Consider the following 22,082-nt stretch of genomic DNA (forward strand, 5'->3'; position numbering starts at 1 on the left):
TTTGAAACCAGCAAAGCTGTGAAGACAACTTATTTTTGTTGGCTGTTTTCTTTTGCCATAGTCCAGATTTTATCAGCTGAAAATAATGCCTTTTTTTTGCTCTATCTTTCTGTCTTTGATGACTTTTAGATATCTCTAGAATTGGAGATAATGATAATCTGCCTCTTTAAAGAGACATTTTGTAAATGTTTCACCTCTTCATGCATGGCCTGGATAGTACAGTTCATCTGCCACAGTTTAACTACTGTTATTAGTGTGTAATTTAATATATTAAAAAAAAAAACTAACAATTTCAGAAAACTAGTTATGAACAGTGGATATACAGTAGAATATACAGAATATACAGTACAGAATATACAGGATATACTGTATATACAGAATATACAGTACAGATATACAGTAGAATATACAGTAGAATATACAGATATACAGTAGAAACTGAAGTTAAATGTATTAATGAGCCTGGTTTGTAAAAGCAGCCATAGGGGGAAAAAAAAACACAAATAATATCTAATAATTGTTTCTTTAATAAAATTAATTGGAAAGCATAATTCTCCAGCCTCTCACATTCTCTTAATGAGAAAAAGACCCCAGTAATCTCATATGTCTCCTCTCATGAAGTCTCAGTTTGCCCAGATTAGGGTTATTATTGTTGACTAAAACTTAAAATAATTTTCATTACTTGAAAATTAATACATAAATTAAAGTAAATAAAATATTTCAAAATTTTAATTTAATTCGTTGAAGTATGATGATGGTAATATATAAGTTAACATACAAGAACTTTAAAGCCTGAACAACACAATTTCTAGTTATAAGTTTGCTGTGTTTATGGAGTGGTATTGTAAGTGATGATATGAAATGCACTCCTTACTAAGATTAGAATTGGTAACTCGTTGCTAGTGTTAAATCTGCCAGTGTAAATCACACTTTCAGGCTCAGCAATCAAATCTTTCTTCTAGACAGCAAATTCAAAATTCACAACTATATCCAAGTGCCACAGAGGCCCCTGAATCGCAGCCACTTGCAGTTTGGACCCCCTTAAGCCCGAGCCCAGGACAAAAGTTGTTTTGTAATCCAAACCATTTGTTTTAGACATACTAAGTATTCCTAGAATCATATCCAATGCAGAACAGAGGCCTGAAGACTTAACCATCAGAATATTACATTAATACGGAAATCATTAATCAAGCAGATCATGTGAGTCAAGCTTGCATCAGCTGACCCTCAGCTGATCCACAGCTACCTATAGGAATACGACGCCTATCACGGCATTCCTATATGAGGTCTATTCAGTATTATTCAGCAGCTTTATCGTGTGCTCAGGAGCAAGTTCCCAACTCCATCCCCAACTCCTTTTTACTCCTTTTGTCACAGTCAGGACTTGGCTTTCTGATATTCCTCGTTGAATCAGTCTCCATTTTAAAGTGTATGCGAAGTGTCAATCATCTTTGACGATAGTGGTCCTGACAGAAATATGGTCCTGACACTTGTTTATGTTCACCATTAGAGCAGTTTTATTTAGACTCATTCTTAACATTTTATATTGTGTGAAACAGTGGTTTCTTCTCTCTAAAACTGTGTGTTAAAATGAATATTGACTGATTTACCAAGTGATAAAGTAAAGCCTCAGAATGCTGTTCTCTCATCTCTCTTCAGTGTAAGTGTATGTATGCTGGATTTACAGCGAGCATTCTGTGTGTTAATTTAGCTTATAAGACTCCTAGTTTCAATGCATTTAAACAGCTCCTGTCTGCTGTGATGCACAATTTAGAGCTCCATCTGCAAGTGCAGCAGGAGATACCAGACCACCCTTGCATAAATCCCCCCAAATAGTCTCTCACCGTGCAGAGAAATAAGAGGCCTGCAAAGGTAAGAAAAATTCAGATGGTCATCAATATGTCCCCTTGCCTCACTCGCCAGGGAATGTTTATCAGTAAGTCAAACGGCTGTATTGCTTATTGACTGAAGCACTATAACCTCAACGTGTCACAATAGCAGAAGCCTCTAACCTGAAACGATTGCCCCCAGCGTACATTTTTCTCATGGTTTCAAAGTGTTTTTTATTTATAGGTCCTGAATTTTTTTGGTAGTTGTTTCCTTTTTTAGGGCCTCATAGGAGATATCATTAAATGCATCTATTGGTTAAAAAAAAGAAGAGTGAACAACAATTCCTAATATATATGTGTCTAATGAAAATGAAGCATATTTTAGAAGCATTACGATTGTTTTGCATTGTGACATTTTTTTTATTAAATATTCCCCAAATTCCCATACCATAAATAAAAACATTTAGCTTTTTTTTGTAATTCTACAACAATTTAAATAATTTGTTCTGCATTATAGATTTTTTTCTAATGTGTGCATTATGAGAATGAGAATTTAGGGGAAATCTTAAATAATTGTCAGAATTTTCTATTGACCATTAAATTGATCAAAACTGACAGTAAAGACTTGAATTGTGTTACAAAATTATTTTAAGAAACCTGAAAAATCAGCTTTGCGATCACAGGAATAAATTACATTTTAAAATATATTCAAATAGAAAATTAAAAAAAAAAAATTATAATATTTCACAATAGTACTGTTTTACTGTATTTTTGATAAATAAGAAAATGCAGTCTTGGTGAGCATAAGAGACTTTTATTCAGAAACATTTAAAAAATCTTACCGACCTCAACAGTTTTTTGAACAGTCTCAACACTTTTGAACAGTAGTTTTTTTTTTTTTTGCTCTGAATTGTGCTATAATACTTAATAAAAAATTTGTCTGATCGTTTTGTTCCTTCAAATATAAATAAAATTATTTCTGTTGTTACAGGTAAAATATAATTTCAGTAATTTTCAGTTTTCCTTTCACATTTACAGATTTATTTGGTTTATACTGCTAATACTAACCCCAGAAGAGTATTTAGTTGTAATTCATGTGGAGCATCCCAGATTCACTTCTATGTAATCTGACCATAAATTGTGAGACTGAAGAGAAACACGCCCCCCCTCTGGTCAGTTTGAACAGATTGCAAAGCAGCAGTTACTTGGTACTTGCAATGTCTACATGTCTCCTGTGTTAGTTATCATTTTAGAAAAAGAAAGGTAGAAATCATAACTGCCCACCAAAGCAGTTTTTTATCACTAACATGGGTTTTCACAATAAGAGTTAATACAGTACATCATGAGATAATGGGAACTGTGCTTTTTAAAAATGAGATTATGCACTCATTAACAAGACCCCAGCTGTAATATCTTTTTTTTTTTTTTTTAATGGGTCCAAAAAAAAATTTGCTTCTGTTTAAACATGAATGTACCATAATTAATAAATGAAGGAATTAAACCTCAGTTGCTTTTTTGTTTTGTTTTTTCATTCTCACCACATTTCTGCTCTTGTCTCTTCTCTCTCTTTCCTTCCACTGTGTTTGAAACAGCCGGGTGTATATATTTGTCCGTTCACAAGCCCTCAGCGCTAAGATTGGAATTCTCCTTTCTCATTACCAGTCTTAATAGACCCCCTCGACCTCATCCCAGACTGAGATATTATCTGATCCATAGAATTAATTAATTATAGCCCAAATATTATAGATTATTAAAAATAGCATAAGTAATAGTGTAATATCTCAAGCTGTCGAGTTTAATAGTCAACATTGTCTTGGCACCTCTTATCAGTGGGAGACACCCGGTCAGAATATTGATTTCTAGTCGTTTTAACCATCATCTGCTGTTGTGATGGAGAATTGTCATGCTTTTACTACTCTGTGCTCATTTAAAATCATTAGATTGCTTCTGACGCTTTGACTAAAGCTGTCTTTATTCCCAGAGCACTACAACAGCACAATATTTTATATTGTGTAAGTCGACTTGCAGTTCTGCTGTCCCAGCAGAAAAAAATATTTTATTATTATTTTTATTATTATTGTTATTTATTTCAAGATGACTGTTATTTAGAGCTTTAAAAAAATTATATTAAATTAAAAAAAAAAAAAAACATAATTTTGCGTCCTAAATATCTCTGATCTAACCCAGCTTCACTCAAAACAGATCCTTTGATATGAAGTATGAATGCTGTGATATTGATCACAGCATTCATACTTCATATCAAAGGATCTGTTTCTAAATATTATAGATTTTTCAACTCAGGATCTGTGTTTTCAAAGATATTATTCTGGTCAGTTTTAGCTTTTTCATGCATTCAAAACAATAGAAACCTGCAAATTTGTAATTATTTTTTTGGTCAAATGATCTGGAATATGTAACTGATGTAACTGGTGCTAACATGACAGAAAGGCACAATGGTTTGGGATGCTTTTATAGAGGTGTCTTGGTTATTAAAATGTCAATAATGAATATGTTATTGTCAGTGATTTTCTCACATGATCTAGGCTGAAATAATTAGTAAGTTGGTTTGATCTGTTTCATGTGTGCAGACTTGTGGGTCTGTGAATAGGACAATTAACATGCAAATTATTGTGCATAATTTGATTAAATTGACAAAATCATTCAGTGGGCTACTGGGAGAATTCTCTAATTACAGCAATTCCCCAATCAGCTAGCAAAACAGCCTGGCTGACTCAACAGCCAATTATGTATACAGACAAATTGTGCTTTCACGGATAAACATATCTGAAGTCTACGTAGGGCATAATCAAGTTGAAAATGCAGGGTTTTGTGCTGTAAAATGTACATTACTTAATCAGCCTGTTAAAATTAGGATCGTAGTCTGTACAGAAGTAAGAGAAATTGAGAAATTGAGAAACACTCATGGGAAAGCCTATTATAATGGCTATTATTTGGCCCCTCAATGGATCAGATTAAAAGTTGAATGTCATGGCCCGTGATGCTGCAGCCTCTTTGCAGGCGCTTATATCGTGACTCCCATGGGTCCGGTTTTGATGGGATAATCATGTTCATCCTTATAGCTGATTGTTTTGCCCATTTTCGTGCAACTTTTAATTTCTTGCTTATAAAGGATCATTGCCTTCGGTAATTGCAAAGAACTGACCTTGTTCATGTTGCCCATCTGAACCAAACAAAAGAAAATTCAATTTAGTCACACTTCTGTGGCGCTTTTTCATGTGAACTACACCATTAGGATTTTGCTCCCATGGCTGTTGTAAGTTCAAAAACTTGCTTTTATGTAATAATCATTTTTCATGTCAGTTTCATTTTTATTAGGGTGATAATTCCAGACTGTTATATATAACTGTTATATATAACAGTTTATCTATATAGTAACTGTATATATACTGTATATAAACAATTAAAAATCATGTCTGTGTGTTTCTGTATTGTAGAGTCTTTTTGAAAAAGACTCACTGCTAACCACTGTCACAAAAAGACATCACTGCTTTCAAGTGGCCCATTTTCTGATTAATTTTCCTGGAAACAATGATTATTGTAACCTTAACCCAGTGCAAGAGATGGGAGGGAGAAAGTAAGGAAAAATAAGCCTATTTAGTGTGTTTCCACTCCAGTGCTCTCACACTGGGTGTGAGTTGACAGCTGTGTATATCAGAGGCCACATCATCGCTCACTCTCCTCTGGTGCTCCTCATACTCGCAGACGGAGATAATAGGCTATTAGAGGCATGGGATTAATTTGTAGCCAATTACCACTCACAGTGGAATATGAATGCATAAATAAGCCACGGCTTGTGTCTAAGTTTTGGCGATGATCAGAGCTGTGTAGAGGGGAGGGTAGCCAGCTGGGCGCGCGCGCGCGTGTGTGTGTGTGTGTGTGACATAAACGACGGGGTGTCCGGAGGGGACGGTTCAAACTCAAAAAGAACCTGAGCAGGGGGACATCAGCATCACCATCCAGAGACCGGCTGGATCAACTCCTGACCAACATCATCTTAACTAGCAGACCGCACATACTTGATGTCCTTTCACCAGTATGTGTCCTGTTGAATAAAGAACGGCGAAAGAAAACAGAAGTCAGACAGCTGTGCTGCCCTCTGGAGAGCTATGAACCGGGATAAAGTGCAGGTTGGCGACCCCATTGTACCTGCTGCTGCCGGCGTAATCGTGGTCGCTCCGCAGGACGGCATGGACGACAAGCGCCTTGCTTCCGGAGAACTGTCAGTGTTTAACTGCGCCGAAGGGAGAGACGCTTTACCGGCTGAGAGTCGAGAAACCTCACCGAGACACGAGCCTGCACCCGCGGGCGCGCCTCCTACCGTCCACCGGACAACCTCGTTCTCGGTTTTGGACATTTTGGACCCCAATAAATTTACTAGTAAGAGGCAAACACCTAACAGGACAGGTTGTGAATTCACGTTTGGTGCAGAAAACAGAAGCGATGACTCAAATCACACGATCGAGCACAAGTCTTATCAAGAGGACTACGACTGTAAAAAAACATCAGGGATTTTAAGTAAGTAACCATTATTTTCCCTTATCATTGTGTGTAGGCTATGTTCAAAATTATGTTTAACATGACAGCGAGAAAGTACATAGTCTACAAGTAACATGGACATGCTTTTTTCAGTATCAACATTCTAGCCTAAGTTAAAATTAGCTATATAATGGAAATGTGGGCACTTTTTTTTAAAGTAAAAATCTCAATGTAAATTGATGTACAAGGGAGTAAACAGAACGCGTTATAGGTGCTGTGATTGGTTATCACTTGGAAAAAAAAAAGTTTTCACGATGGTAATTCCCTTTTTTCACTTTTCGTTTAAAACGATAATGTGGTGTGTCAAATGAATTATTAAAAGTACGAATATTCCATGTATTCTCATAATTATTTAGGTCATAAAAAATAAATGTATAACAATAACATGTTGTTTAAAATAGCTATCGACAGAGTATAACTTGTCATTGCAGGACACCCATATTCAGACCTGTTTTGTTACTTAGGGTGTTTATTTTAAGAAAATTCAAGTTTTAAAACGAAATCATTTATTTACTGTTAACAAATGCAACTAGACCTTAAAACGCATTCTTCTGCACCTGGAAAAGCCATAAAGATGGACTTAAACTAAAGTTTATTTACAGAAGGAGTTGTATAGTTATTTTTAATTAACTAAAATCCCGTGTAAATGGACATTTTGTCTTTTTTGATTGGGTGCAGTGAAATGAGGGATTATTAGAAATGCTATTATTAGAATTGCTATTATTATTACTTTCACAGTTATTCTTGAGACTGGTAGAAACTTATTTCGAAAAGTATGTCACTTGGCATTTTGAATTGTGTGTTTCAGGTAAATACATTCTTCAGATAAGTCTTAGGTTTAAGAATTATTTGGGGTCACTAAAGTCTTTTTTTCCTTACCAATGATCGATATCTCCTTTAATAAGTATAATAGGTTTTAATCGTGTAATTATCTGAATTTTGGTCCTATAATTTAAATGTTAAGAAAGAGTTTGCAAGCTGCCTGAAAGAGATATGCTCATTTCTATAATAGGATATCGACCAGTCTGGAGCAGATCCTCCCCATTATCAGCGCTTTACGCAGCAAGTTGCGTTAAATTAAACGCAATCGAATGGATTTAATTGTTTTTTTTTCTTTAGATATATTAGTGCTTTGTCTCGAGTCTACATGGTGAAAACAGAAAGCGCGGTGTTCATGGGGATCATCTTATCTTCTGTGCCTGCATTTGCAAGGACAAATATGTGTCAGCCTCTATGATTGATTGGAGGCAGCGCGCGAAAGCAATTTTCAATAAACAGTAATTGTAGGCTGCAATAATTTGATAAGGTTTGTGCTGTTTTTAACAGCCGCTTTAAATGGATGAGTAAATTGAGAGTTATCGATTAGACGACCGTGCTGTGATTTAAGATGTCAAGACGAATTGACACGCCAAAAGATGTGCCATCTACTCTGTCCCCACTTTGTATAAAGAGGAAAAAGAAGGACTAGAACAGAAATATCAGTTTAATTTCAAGTGTAAAAAATGTTGTCATTCTGTTTTTTTTTAACTTTCAACTAGTAAACAAAATGCTATAACATAAATAGACATCTATGCTATAGTTTATTAAAGTAGAAAGTAGAAAATAATTCTACGTTACCCAGTCGAAATCACATTACAAGAAATGTACATTTTTACATATTTAAATGAGAAAATTAAGGATTTTATTTTAGAGAAAAAAATATAGAGAAATAGATGAGAAAGATATTGGAAATACAGAGTAAGAAACAATTGCATTTACTTACTAAAAGTCTTTTTTTCCTACCAAACTCATTTCAGCGTGTGTTAAACAGTATAAATTCACCTGAGCATTCCAGGTAATTTGTGGACGGAGGTGTAAAGCTGACTTTTTTTTGACGGCGGTGTTTTGTGTTCCTACAGAAGACGGATTTGTGTTTCGATCAGATGAATGTGAGGCTGATTTTACCCAAGGGAATCAGTCGGACAGCGAGCTGCAGGACGATCTGTGCAGTGAAGAGAGCAGCGCCCTGATTGGAAACAACGACGCCGAGTTTGGGCAGCATGAGGACGACGACCCACTCAATAAAAGTCCAGAAGGACAGCAGACTCAACAGTCCTCATCAAACGGACAGAATCACCCGGCGAAACCCAAACGTAAGCGCTCCGGTTCGGACTCAAAGTCTGGCAAACCCAGAAGGGCCCGGACTGCTTTCACGTACGAGCAGCTGGTGGCTCTGGAGAACAAATTCAAGTCGACGCGATACCTGTCCGTGTGCGAACGCCTTAACCTGGCGCTGTCTTTGAGCTTGACAGAGACTCAGGTAAAAATATGGTTTCAGAACCGCCGGACCAAGTGGAAGAAACAGAACCCGGGCGCGGACACGAGCGCGCCGACCAGCGGGAGCGGTGGAGGACCGAACGGACCAGGCAACGGGCTGGGCAGCCTAAGTCCTCTGAGCCCGTCTCCTCCTATGAGCGGCCATCTGTCCATGCACACCAGCTATCCGGGTCACACGCCGGGAGGACTTGTCTGCACTACTCAATTACCCTTTCTGCCGGGTCACGCGGTACTGTCACCCTTCATGCTCGGCTCTCAGACTTACGGAGCTCCCACATTTTATGCGCCGCACTTATAAGAAGAGATCTTTATAGGAGATGTTGTCCTGTATTGGAAGAAACAGAGTGTCCGGTCAAATCCGGCACAGGAACATTTTTTAACTTGAAGCACTATGCTGTCATACACGTGCAAAGACATTTGATAGGTTTGTCTTAAAAACCGAGATGTAGCAACCATTCTGCACTGTGGCAAATCCAGAATTAAGTTTAGGAATCATTTTCCCCATGTCTGGCAATACATGCTAATAATTAGATTTCATTTCTATTTGCTTCTTTTTGATAAAATGTGAATATTTCTCAAAGGTCAAACTGTAAATATTCAGTTATTATGAAAGGTGTTTAGACATTAACTTTGAATGCAAATGTAGTAGGGAATTAAACGGTATGTATTGAAAAAGAATGAGACTGGACTAAAATCGTGTAAACATAAGCCTAATGAAAAGTTTTTTTATTTTTATTTTTTAACTGTGGGCCATATTATTTAATTCTGACGTTTCATAGACTATGCTATTATTTAATTGTTTGTCTCACAATTAAATGGTTGAAATAAAATGACAGATGACAAAAATCAGTTGTCAAACATTTCGTTGGCATAAGCCCGGCTTTATGACCTTATTTTTAAAAACCAAGTTTTATAGATCTTGCACTACATGTTAAAGCCTAATTTTAACTTTATTTTAATTTTACAAACTGAGAAACCGTTTTTATTTGACGAAAAGCTGGAATTAATCGCGGTCAGTTTCTTCCAACGAAGCGCGAACAGGTGTTCTATTGGTAATCATTTACTTTACATTTCAAGTCATTTTTACGATTGGAGAAAGTTTCTCCCTTTTGAAACCCTTGTGTGTAATGATTAAGCTAAAATTGATTATTGTTACTTTAATTTACTTGAACATTACCTATTTACCTATATACGAATATATCGTAGAAAATGCTATCATTTTGCATTTTTAAATAGCTTATTTAAAATAAGAATTAATTTCCCTTTTAAATCGACTTATTGATTTGATAGTTGCCTAAATATCAATAACGTGAATGTCAGCTGAGGACTACCGAAGGGCAGTAAAAAGTAGGCCTGAGCTATCAAAATATTTCGATTGCAATTTACAGTTTTGTTCGCTGAAAAGATTTTTGGCTATTGTTATATTTCCGTTTGTTAGTGAAAGTAAAGACTGTGATTTTAACACGGGACTCTTTCGTTTCTGAAATTTGCGTACGTCAAGTATTATTCATGTTAAGTAAAATTAAGGGGTCAAACACCTTGAGCCGAAATTGCTAAAAATGCTAAAATTCGCATGACTTTTAGCCTTGCTGGGGCGATTGTTTTTGATGCATGTTTTGTAACTATTCTGCTCAAACTTTGAATGCCATAAAATATTACATTAAACCTGTATAATACAAGCCAACTTTTCTTTAACTCGATATTCAACGGGAAGATAATGTTAGCGAATGTTTTATAAAAATGCATTTTGTGTTAGATATTTTAAAACAATTCCAAAATTCGTTTCCTGCATGCCAACGTATGATCTTGCTTCTTGGCCAGACTTATAACACAATTAAGTAAATGGTGCAAAAGCTTCACGTTTATAGCATATCATATTACGTGTTATTATTTTTATTATTAACTAGAATGTATTAAATACTTAAAATATTCTTTTAATCACAATTGTCTCTTTTCCCACCTTTTGCAAGGGATTAAAATATTTTCGCATGGGAGAAATTATCGTCGTTATATTGGACATATAAAAAGACGGACCATGACAATCTTTTTAATACTGGATTGTTTTGGTCCGATGAACACATTTTTCGCCGTCCGTTTGGAAATCATTATCCTTATTTTGGAAGTAGATTTCCTTACGAGTTTTTGAAGTTTGGTTTCTAAGGCAGACCAGTGTGAGGAATCCACATTCGTTAACGATGGTGGATTTAAAATAAAATACTAAATAATAATAAAATATATATAATAATAAAAAAGGTATTTTAACAGTACCCACGAGTTACACCAATGTCAATTCACACTAATTCTGTAACAGCAAAATCACTCTCTATATTATACAAATACAAAACCTTAGGCTAGCTCAAAAGCATTGGTTCCTTGTATTATTATCAATGCTATATCTTTCTGCAATATACAGTATCATGTTAATTTTTCCTCATTTAAAATTGTAAGTCATTCTTTGTTGTAATGAAAAGCTGTTTTTAATATAATTGCTAAACAAATTATATTAATAAAAAGATGTGTTCTTGCTGCTTAGCGGTCCTATAATCGAAAGTAAATCGTAAGCCTGTGTTACTTGAAAAACATGCAAACATTAATACATCAATTTTAGGTATGTCTTAAAATGTAAAAAAAAAAAAAAAAAAAAAAAAAAAAAAAGTTAAATGTTACTGTGGCGAGTTCTTAATCTTCACAACAAAGAAACCCTCAAATCAATAAAGACAAAGTCAAGTCTTACTCAAAATCAGTAGAAATTTACTCTATAATTAATATTCAAATAAGACTGACTTACAATGACAACACATTTCTTTAAAAGTACTGTTATTAAGTACTATTTACTACTATTTATAATTACTGTTACATACATTTTTAAAATTCTGGATTACACAAATACTACAATGTAGCAAAGACAAGTTGTGAAAATACAATGGATTTAAAAATGACAACTTTTTAAAATGAGTTTTATACCATTCAGAACAAATATAAATAAAATAATTAAATAATTCTGGCATTACAAATGACAATCCAACAATGACAATACAAAGGCTATGCTTCATTTGAGGCACAGTTTTGTATTGATAATAATCCAAGCACCTGACATGTGGCTGTATGGCTGTATCCCTTAATTCAGTGCATAGTTAAACTGATTTGAAAATTTCTCATGTTTCCTCTTGTCCATCTTGTTCATGACCTCCGTAACTCGTCTCATGGAGCTCCTATGAAGAAACAAAGTGGTTAAGATAAAAAATTTTTTTCTTTTGTACTAATTACTTAAAAAAAAAAAATTAATTCAGGTATCTTCAAATATGATCAAAACTATCATGCCAATTCATATTTTCTATTTGAATCTTGAACATCTACTAATACTTACTTGTTGAAGACTTTCTTCTCTAGTCTTGAACGAGTGGTACTGGCATTTTGCTTTAAATCTGTAAGGTTTGGGTACTTTTTCTTTGACTTTCTTTTGCCGCCATTCTTTCCCTTTCCATATGTCTTTGAAGAGCCCAGATCTTCTCCAGTTGCAGCCTCGATCTCCCTCATGAGCTCTGGGTCTCGCCAATCTGTACCAATGGGAGAAATGTTGGCTGACATTTCACTTTATGCCAGTATAGACATCAATGCACCACACATTTCTGCCATTTCTTCAAATATTTGACTTCTTGAAATCTTGAAAAAAGGAACTATATCAAATTCAAAGTATGTTTCATCCATGTTAAAACATTTGTCCCATATTATATTAATATAAAGATCTGATCATAACCTCAACCTTTGATTTTGGTATAATGAGAGATAGTAATAATGTGTGATGATAAGGACATTTTTTAACATATCAGTAGTGAAAACGTTAGATAAAACCAGGATTGCAAATAATTCTAATATGCTGATTCGGAGGTCAAGAAACAGTTTTTTGTTATCAGTGTTAAAGACAGAAAATCAGTTTATGGAAACCATAATTTTTCAGTAATAGAAAGATCAAATGAACCGCATTTATCTGAAACAGATTTTTTTTGTAATAATGTTAAAGTCTTTACTGTCACTTCAATTATTAATTTCTTTAAAAAATATTACTGATTGTAAACTTTGTACGGTATTATAGATAGATAGATAGATAGATCTTTCTTGCGCAAGCTCAGGACTCAAAATCATCAACTTTTCATTAAGCACGTCCCTTACTGTTGATACATGCATATCTTGCAATGATAAAATGGTAGCTGTTAAATTATTTACAATCTCCAAAGTGTTTAATTGCACAGAGTACTGTGCTTCATCAGTCTGTAGTGAAATGCATGCATGCAACAAACAGCTTTTTCAAATGCCTTTTAAATGAATATGGAGGAGTTGGTCGTCCCTATAAGGATTTATGGAGGTGAAAGGCCCCCGTTACATGAGAGCTACAATCCGTTCTCGCTTAAGTCAAGCCTTTAGGGGCTTCATTCTCGCTGTGAGGATGATGGGGGGCCCTGCATTTAACTTAAGCTGTGCAGAAGCGCTGACTACTCTGTCAACAGTTCGCATCTGCATAAGTCGAGCACACATGAGCATCACAGGCAACAGCTGCAGTCAGCCTATTTGATTATCTATAGAAAACACACTTAAACACAAAAATGATATGATAAAATGGTAAGATTAAAAAGCAAAACTGACCATAGTGGTAGCATATTTTTAGTGCATGGCTCCACAATGATGAGAGAGCAACATATTTTTGTTTTACAATTTTAAAGTGAGACCAACATTATATGAAACAATCAAAGTGACCTACTTAAATGTCCTGTTGTTAAATAATGGGGAATTTTTTTTGTCTTTATTGAAAGAATTCAAAGGCAGTCATCCCATATTAGCACTTTGAAAAAGACAATATTTCAGTTTTTAATAAATATAACAAAGTATCCTCATTCTTTTATAGCAGTAGTGCAACTTAAACTGAGTGTTATGCATGGGGGGTGTCAGGGCATCATAATGGAATTACTAAGGTGTTTTGAATGGTTGTTATTCTGTTGCTATGCTATCATAAAGGACTCATATCAGTACCTGATATTATTACATATTATTAGCTAAATGGTATATGCTCTAGAGACAGATTCTTTTTGACAGTGCATGATATTCTGGTCTCCAGATCACAGATCGGTCCCTCCTTTAATGTAAATCAGTGGTAATTTTTCACTCGCTTTATCAAATTAGAAAAGTAACAGCGCAGGTGTTAGATTTGAGGGGATGAGGGATTTGTTAAAACATCAAGCACTACTAATGACACAAACAAGAACTTTACGTTAGACACACTGAAACAAATACAGTGTTCACATGCGACTGAAATATTTTGGGAAGGCTAAAGCCTGAACCAGAAATCAATGGCGCAGCAGGGGAGCAAGTGTTCAGTCAGTGAACTGATGGACATCAAGAGCACACCGGCAGCGCGGGAGAACGGGTGGGGTGTCCTGCGGTTACCCTGACAACCGGCATGTCGACGGGGAGAGGGCGTGATGGAGTCGCGGGGATCGATAGCTTACTTAGTTACAAAAGATGCTATTTCACAAGCCAGTGGTCAGCAGGCCAGCGAAGTCAGTTGCCTCAGATAACTGTTTGTTAACAAGTAAACTGTGGCCAAAGAAAGCACATCCGACGCTCCACTGACAGCATGGAGACGCTACTTAATTGGCTTTTAGCACCCGACTCCACAAGAAAAGAAACCAGAGCGAGAAGGAGAAAAGTGAAAAGCTGAGAGGCAGAGTGAGATGCAGCCTGTCCTATTATCTGAGTATTGATGATGACTTGGATGGGATTCCATCAGTTCATCTCTTCCTGAAGTCTCACAGCCACCTGATTGGACTGTTGACCACTCAGCATGTTATAAGGAAGGAACTGTGGGTAATGGGGGTCTAGGATTTCGCCTGGACACTGGCTGCTAAAGCGCTTTTGACAGTGTAAAAGATCTTGGGGTCTTCAGCACTGGGCTCACAAAACATGAAAGAAGATTATCAAGCTCTCAGGTTTGGTGTGCAATATCAATTTGGCAAGAGTGCATGAATGGAGTTTTGCAAGCATTTTAAGTAGTAGTGTCAGAATTTACTTGTGTTTTTGCTGGTGTAAGACTATGAACACAAAATGAGACATTTTGCTGCTCTTTTCCATACAATGAATATGTATAGACACTAGCTATGTTTACATGCAGCCAAATAACCAATTTATAATGGGACTGGTGGCTTAAGTGGACTGAAAAGACTTTTAATGTGAAGATTTCAGTCGATCTAACTTAGATCAATCTAAATGAAATTTGGATTGGGATTGAAAGGGGTGATAGAGACGCACAATAATCCGATCAAGAGGAAAAATAGGCATGCAAAGACCTGAATATGACCATTTTCTCTTTTATACATTCAAAAACACTTTGCCTACATGCACAGTGATGTGATGGGTATTTGTATATACAATTAAGACCTTACAAAATGGTCAGGGGAGGAGAATGAATATTTACTAAATATTTGCTAAGCTTTATTATTTAAGCTTTATTTTTAGTCATCAAGGCCTCTGTGACATCATTGTAAACATGAATATGTGAATTGGACTGCAACATTCAGATTTCATATAACCAGGGTTCACATAAACAGAACTTTCAGAATCTGAAACTGGAATAATTGAGATTTTAAAACATTTAAAAAATAGTATATGTATGTATAGTATATGCTTCAGAAATACCAAAAAAAACAAAAACATAAAATTGGTCCACTGGTCCACAGTAGCTAGTAAATGATGACAGAATTTTCAATTTTGTGTGAACTGTACCTCTAGGTAACTATCACTGTTGATTACTGACATGATTGTTGAGTTGAATATTCTTAAACAGGTTGCATGAATGGTCTAACCTGGCTGCTCCTCCTCGCGTTTCCTCTTTTCCTTCTCCAATCGCAGTGCATCTTCTGGGTTAATAGGCCTGCCCAGCTCATCTCGAGGGATAATGCGTCCATGGAACGGGCACTGAAATTACATCTCATTTAATTCAGCAGTTTATTCAATCAATGTCCTGCTTGTATCAATTTATTTACACCATGAAATAAGAATATGTTTCTACCATTCTACCCAACGAAGTTAAATATGGGCCAAAATGTTCAATATTACATTACTTCAGTTTTTTTATTTTTTAGGATATAATTACTGTTACTTTTCTGACCTTTACTCTATCTTGACGTTCACACAAAGATCCATTTGGCATTGGAGTTTTGCACTTGTGCTCCACAGGTTGAAATTTCCCAGCAAAGGTGATATATCTTGACTTCATCTCTGCAGACAGTTCCTCGTTTTGAACTTCCTCCTCAACCTCATGAGGCACCCAGAACTGGTGCTGTGATGTGTTCCTAAAAACCAGTGAGGACAGCGTCTTACTAAAGGAACTGCACAAACTCTATCAGTGTGTGATCTTTGCAATTTTTTTTTAATCATCCTATAGAAATTGCCTTCATGAAGTGCAGGTAGTTTTTGCAGGGTGTGAGCATAAAACTAGTAAAATGTATTTTAGTATGGAAACGCTTTTGAAATTCATAGGACTTTTATAGATTTCCACTACTTTTCCATCCCCTAAAATGACAGTTTTTATGATTGTATAGGAAAACTCTTTATTGTAGGTAAACCGCCAGATCATTGTTTTCATTACTTAATTTTAAGTTGATCTGATGTCAGTGAGCATACAATGGTGCTCTCTAGTGGCTACATCACACATAACACAATCCATCCATACTTCAAAAAGTGACTGATGAATGCATTATGGAAAAAATTCTCTTATGAATGAGACTGTACTTAATGATTTTGCCAGCAGTGGGCTGCTCCTCTCCCCAGTAGTAAAGATCCACACCATATGGAATGACAGGGGCTTTAACTGAGGCTTTGTCTTTGTTTATGACCCCCTGGTCGCTGCTGCTCACCGCAACCTCAGGAGAGCCCCCTGACATACTGAAACAACCAAAGCACACTTAAATAATTATTAATGATTAAGTAATAATAACAAAAATAAAATACAGCTAACACAATAAAACACAATACAAACATGATAACAATAAAAAAAAAAAACATATATATATATATATATATATATATATATATATACACAGCGTAAAATAAGAATTAAACACGTCACCATTTCTCTCAGTAAATATATTTCTAAAGGCGGTGTTGACTTTAAATTTTCACCAGATGTCGGTAACAACCAGAGTAATCTATACATACAAAGCAAACAAAACAAATAAGTTTAGAAATTATGTTATGTGTAACATGAAGAAAGGGTGGTGCAAAAAGGCATGGAAAAAATCTATCAGTAATTAGAAAGCAATCCTGCCTCTTGTCAGTGGAAATTAATATCAGCTGTTTCAGTCCCAACACCTACAGTACCTGGATGATAAAGATGAAACAAGGGGGGACATTTCAGCAAAACAATGATCCCAAACACAGCCAAGGAAACTCTCAATTGGTTTCAGAAAAAGAAAATAAAGCTGCTAGAATGGCCCAGCCAATCATCGGTCTTGAACCCAATAGAAAATAAGAACTAAAGAGTTCATAGAAGACGTCCACAGAACCTTCAAGATTTAAAAACTCAGTGGAAGAACGGGCCAAAATCACACCTGAGCAATGCATGCGACTAGTTTCTCCATACAGGAGGCGTCTTGAAGCTGACATTACCAACAAAGGCTTCTGTACAAAGTACCAAATACATTTCAGTAGTTCAATACCTTTTCCCTGTGTCATTCCATTTTATTACACATAACTTAATTTCTGAAACTATTTGTTTTGTTTTATTTGTATGTATGTATTGCTTGGGTTGTTATCGACATCTGGTGAAAATTTCATGTCAACAGCACCTTTAGAAATATATTTACCAGGAAAAATTGTGACGTATTTCAATACTTAAAAGTTATCAAATATGTATGTTTTTTAATACAAAATGCTACAAATTTAACTGTTACAGCAACTGTGGAAGTGAAAGGTTATTTTCGGAAATGTAATATTTTTGTGAAAGGCTAATATATAATATAGTACTATAGTAAAGTAAATTTAGTAGTGGTCAGCCAATAAGTTTTTTTTTTTAATGCAATTTTATATTTATATTTAAAGTAGCTGAAATTACTTTACTTTCTCAGATTTCACTATATTATAAATATTTGAAAACATTCTGTTCTTTTAATCATTTTGAGAATTTGATCATTTCCAAATGTTATAGTTTGCTAACAATAGGGCATGGAGATACAGACCACCTCGTGGAAGGAGTAGAATGAAGCCTTTGTTTGAGCACACGCAGCGTTGCAGCAGCACATGTGGGGTCCTGCTCTTCATCATACATCTTTCTCTTTAGTCGAGAGAGACTAGAGGACACAAGAGGAACAGGATGTTTGACCACAGGTTTTAATGGCTTTGCTTTAGTCCCAGAGGTTGACGTTGAGGGAGTTTCATCAAGTCCTAAGAAAGACAAAAGGAGAATGAATAAAACAATCAAATACTCAGAACAGCACATTACAACCTTATAAGGATCTCACAACATCCACTTGTAGTCTAATGAACTGAGGAAGTTCTAACAAGAGTGTGCAGGGGCTTCTTAGGAGTGACTCAGAGATCTAAGACTAAGACTAGATTAAGAAACACCTGACCACTATACACAGACAAATGGCCATGTGGGTGTACGAGGACACTGGCATGCTCTTATTTCTTTTCAACAAATATGGTTTTCAAAACTACAAAATCTGCATGATAGGCATTATTTTCAGATACATTTATCTAAACCTTTTTAATATTTGTTATAATATTTTAAAGATATATACAGGTGTATCTCAAAAAATTTGAATATCCTGAAATGTTAATATTTTGTTGGAAACTTATTTCAAAAACTGAAACCTTCATATATTCTAGATTCATTACATGTAAAGTAAAACATTTTAAAAGTTTTTTTGTTTTGTTTTGATTTTGATGATTACAGCTTATAGCTCATGAAAGTCAAAAATCCAGTATCTCAAAATATTAGAATATTTACATATGAGTTTCATTAAATGTCCATCCCTACAGTACAAATTCCGGGTATCTCCTGTTCTTTGAAACCACTATAATGGGGAAGACTGCTGACTTGGCAATGATCCAGAAGACCATCACTGACACCCTCCACAAAGAGGGTAATTCACAGAAGGCCATTACTGAAAGGGGTGGCTGTTTACAGAGTGCAGTTTCAAAGCATATTAAATGCAAAGTTGACTGAACGGAAGAAATTGGGTAAGAAAAGGTGCACAAGCAACAGAGATGACCGCAAGCTTGAGAATACTGTCAAGCAAAGCCGATTCGAACACATGGGAGAGCTTCACAAGGAGTGGACAGAAGCTGAAGTGCATCAAGAGTCACCACACTCTTACCTGGGCTAAGGAGAAAAAATAATTGGACTGTTGCGCAGTGGTCCAAAGTCCTCTTTTCAGATAAAAGTAAATTTTGCATTTTATGTTGAAATCATGATCTGGAGAAAGACTGGAGAGGAACAGTATCCAAGCTGCTTTAAGTCCAGTGTGAAGTTTCTGAAGTCAGTGATGATTTGGGGTGCCGTGACGTCTGCTGGTGTTGGTGCTGGTGCTGGTGTTGGTCCTGCTGGTTTTATCAAGTCCAAAGACAGTGCAGCCATCTACCAGGAGATTTTGGAGCACTTTATGCTTCCATCTGCTGACAAGTTTTGTGGAGATGCTGATTTCCTTTTCCAGAAGGGATTTAGCACCTGCCCGCAGTGCCAAAACCAATTCCAAGTGGTTTGCTGACCATATTACTGTGCTTGATTGGCAAGCCAACATTCCTGACATGAACCCCATAGAGAATCTATGGGATATTTTCAAGAGAAAGATGAGAAGCAGTCGATCCAACAATATACAGATTATCTGAAAGTTCAGTAGTACCTCAGCAATGCCACAGGCTGATCACTTCCATCCCACATCTCACTGATGCTGTAATTTGTGGCAGGAGCAAGTAATTTGCTGAGATACAAGTAACTTGCAGTATTCTGAGATACTGGATTTTTGACGTTCATGAGCTGTAAGCTCTAATCATCGAAATTTAAAACAAAGAAACTTCAGAAATGTTCTACTTTACATGTATTGAATCAAGAATACATGAAAGTTTCAGTTTTTGAAGTAAGTTACAAACAAAAATTAACTTTTTTAGGATATTCAATTTTTTTTGTGATGCACCTGTGTTATTTATGAAGCACTGCAAACTGATTTTGTTGCTGAAAGGGTTTTCTGTACAATGAAATGAGTATTTTACATTTTGTCCATTGCATGTGTGTAGGGTGAACATTTAAACTCAGCAGGAAATCAAAATATGCCCCTGAGTGTAAGAGGTTGAGATTATATTTACATTTTCTTGCTCAAAATTACTTTCTTTACCTGACTGATATTACTTATTGCTAAATTTTTATATTTAAAACTAGTGATCAAGTTAAAATTTGTTCATCAAAAAGATAGCATTAATTATACTAATTTCATTCCACAATATTCACAAAAAGTAGTAAATGTACCTGTATAATAATATTATGCCTTCATGAACAGTGAGTCCTATTTTAGATTTCATATATTTTCATTCTTTTTTTTTTTGTAGTTTACAATTGACCAACACTGCTGAAAACGCATGATTCAGCAGTGTAATCACACATGATCTCTGTTTTTGCGGAAAAAAAATTGTTATCAGGTTATCATCAGTTTATTATCTATAAAATATTAAGTTAGCTAGGACACTCTTCACCAGCCAATGCGATGTGTATCGGCAGCGAGGTAATCTACTAACTAAATTAGCCAGCAGCCAGGTAGCAAACTAGTTCAACTGTTAGCAAGTTCACTAGCTAGCTACACTAGCCTAATATAATGACACCTCACTGAATGGCCAATTTTACTTGTAATTTCTGTTTTTTCAAGACATAAAATAATATAAAATATTTTCAAGATATCTGACTAAAGTCAGATATTCTGGTCTTTAAATATGGTTCAGGTCCCTTCTATAATTCATAATCCTATGAGATTTTATTTATTTATTTATTTGCCCATTTTATTTTTCTGAAAATTTAAGTCAGATCACCGACCACTTCTGTAACACAAATGTTTACAAGCCAGGACAAGTTATGTGCTGATTACTTTGTCAGATCACTAACCCTAAATATAAGCAAAAGCAACAGTGATGCCATGGAAATGCCAGCAGTTCAGTTCAACAGATGTAGTGGGTTACAAAAAATAAAATAAAAAAATAAATCATTGTGTCGGGACAGGATGAGAAACGTATGGCTGGATTCTTACAATCCTGATTGTAATCATCTGGCATATACAGTTAATCCAGGTTCACTCCCTTTCAATGACTTACTGCATCATAGCGGCACTCGGGTGTGCAAAATCATGAAATACGACCAAAAGCTTTCTTTTTCTGTTCAAATTGACCAAAATGGTAGCTATTTGTCTGAAGCAATAAAGTTGCAGGTGCTAAAGAGATAAATCAATAAGAGGAAATAGAGAGGCCCAGCAGTAGACATAGAGTTGAGCTGCCAATGGTGGCGTTATTGATTTTCCTGAGTTCAACAGGCCTTGTAATTAAAATGTAAATTTTGAGAGAGATAACGTCCTGACAGGAACGCTGGGATAAAGGGATAGATAAAAGCTCTGCTGTGAAAGGAACGGCATAAGAGAAAGGAGGAGAGGAACAGACAAAATGCTTTTCAAATTAAAGTGTTTCTCTCCGGATGAGAGAGCCGATGTGATTTTGAAAAAAAGAAAGGGAAGGATTAGCCAGAGATGAGCTCGAATCCTGTGACAGGTTGATGTAATATTAAATGAAACTCCTGATGCTAACTTGCACTGATTGATAAATTTGAAATGATGGAGTTAACTTGGCAGTGAATCAGAATTATTTTTTTCTGCGTCCCATTTTAGGAGTATTTAAATTATACTGTGAATGGTTGCACTCCCAATGCATAATTTCCATTTTCAATCTACATTTCTCCACATGTAGAGTACACCCCAAAAAAAAACGCCTTCATGCATCTTTTCACAATTATTTCAATAGAAAAGAAATGACATACACGTCTCAAATCAGCCTCATATCCGATTTACTGTGGTACAAGATTACTAGTTTAAGGTAAGCATCACTATTACTATTGCTCATATTTGGGGGGTTAAGGACCAGAACAAACGTAAGTATTAAACATCATGATATATGATTAAATTAAGCATATTTCAGTCTCGGTCTCAGACGAGTACATGGTTTTTTAGGTGAACAGTGTAGCACACAGAGGCCTGTGAGGTAAGCATTGTAAATTACCACTCTAAGCTAATGGGCACTCATTAACACCATTGCATTGTTAATTTGGCATGGCCAGTGCACTGATCATTACATACTTTA

The 22,082-nt window shown here is 35.6% G+C and overlaps 2 protein-coding genes across 4 annotated transcripts in view; one reads left to right on the forward strand and one right to left on the reverse strand.

Annotated features, from left to right (window-relative positions):
• Window positions 1-5,956: 5,956 nt before the first annotated feature.
• Window positions 5,957-9,037, forward strand: nkx1.2lb (NK1 transcription factor related 2-like,b). The gene is made up of 2 exons (XM_051104442.1): window positions 5,957-6,365; window positions 8,285-9,037. The coding sequence occupies exons 1-2, from the start codon at window positions 5,957-5,959 to the stop codon at window positions 8,998-9,000; spliced, it is 1,125 nt and encodes a 374-aa protein (XP_050960399.1). The 3' UTR covers window positions 9,001-9,037.
• A 2,393-nt stretch (window positions 9,038-11,430) lies between these two features.
• The window catches only part of uvssa (UV-stimulated scaffold protein A), a 32,438-nt gene continuing 21,786 nt past the window's right edge, over window positions 11,431-22,082 (reverse strand). For 2 of the 3 annotated variants that reach the window (XM_051104411.1, XM_051104410.1), the window contains exons 9-14: window positions 17,930-18,134; window positions 16,485-16,637; window positions 15,862-16,045; window positions 15,557-15,668; window positions 12,070-12,259; window positions 11,431-11,914 (exon numbers count right to left, since the gene is read on the reverse strand). In XM_051104411.1, coding sequence (XP_050960368.1) covers window positions 11,821-11,914; window positions 12,070-12,259; window positions 15,557-15,668; window positions 15,862-16,045; window positions 16,485-16,637; window positions 17,930-18,134 — 938 coding nt within the window. In that variant the 3' untranslated portion in view covers window positions 11,431-11,820. The remainder of the gene's footprint in view (window positions 11,915-12,069; window positions 12,260-15,556; window positions 15,669-15,861; window positions 16,046-16,484; window positions 16,638-17,929; window positions 18,135-22,082) is intronic. The other variant, XM_051104412.1, reaches the window with a different exon arrangement.

This window comes from Labeo rohita, unplaced genomic scaffold (genome assembly GCF_022985175.1).
Source record: "Labeo rohita strain BAU-BD-2019 unplaced genomic scaffold, IGBB_LRoh.1.0 scaffold_72, whole genome shotgun sequence".
In the NCBI taxonomy this organism is placed as follows: Eukaryota; Metazoa; Chordata; class Actinopteri; order Cypriniformes; family Cyprinidae; genus Labeo; species Labeo rohita.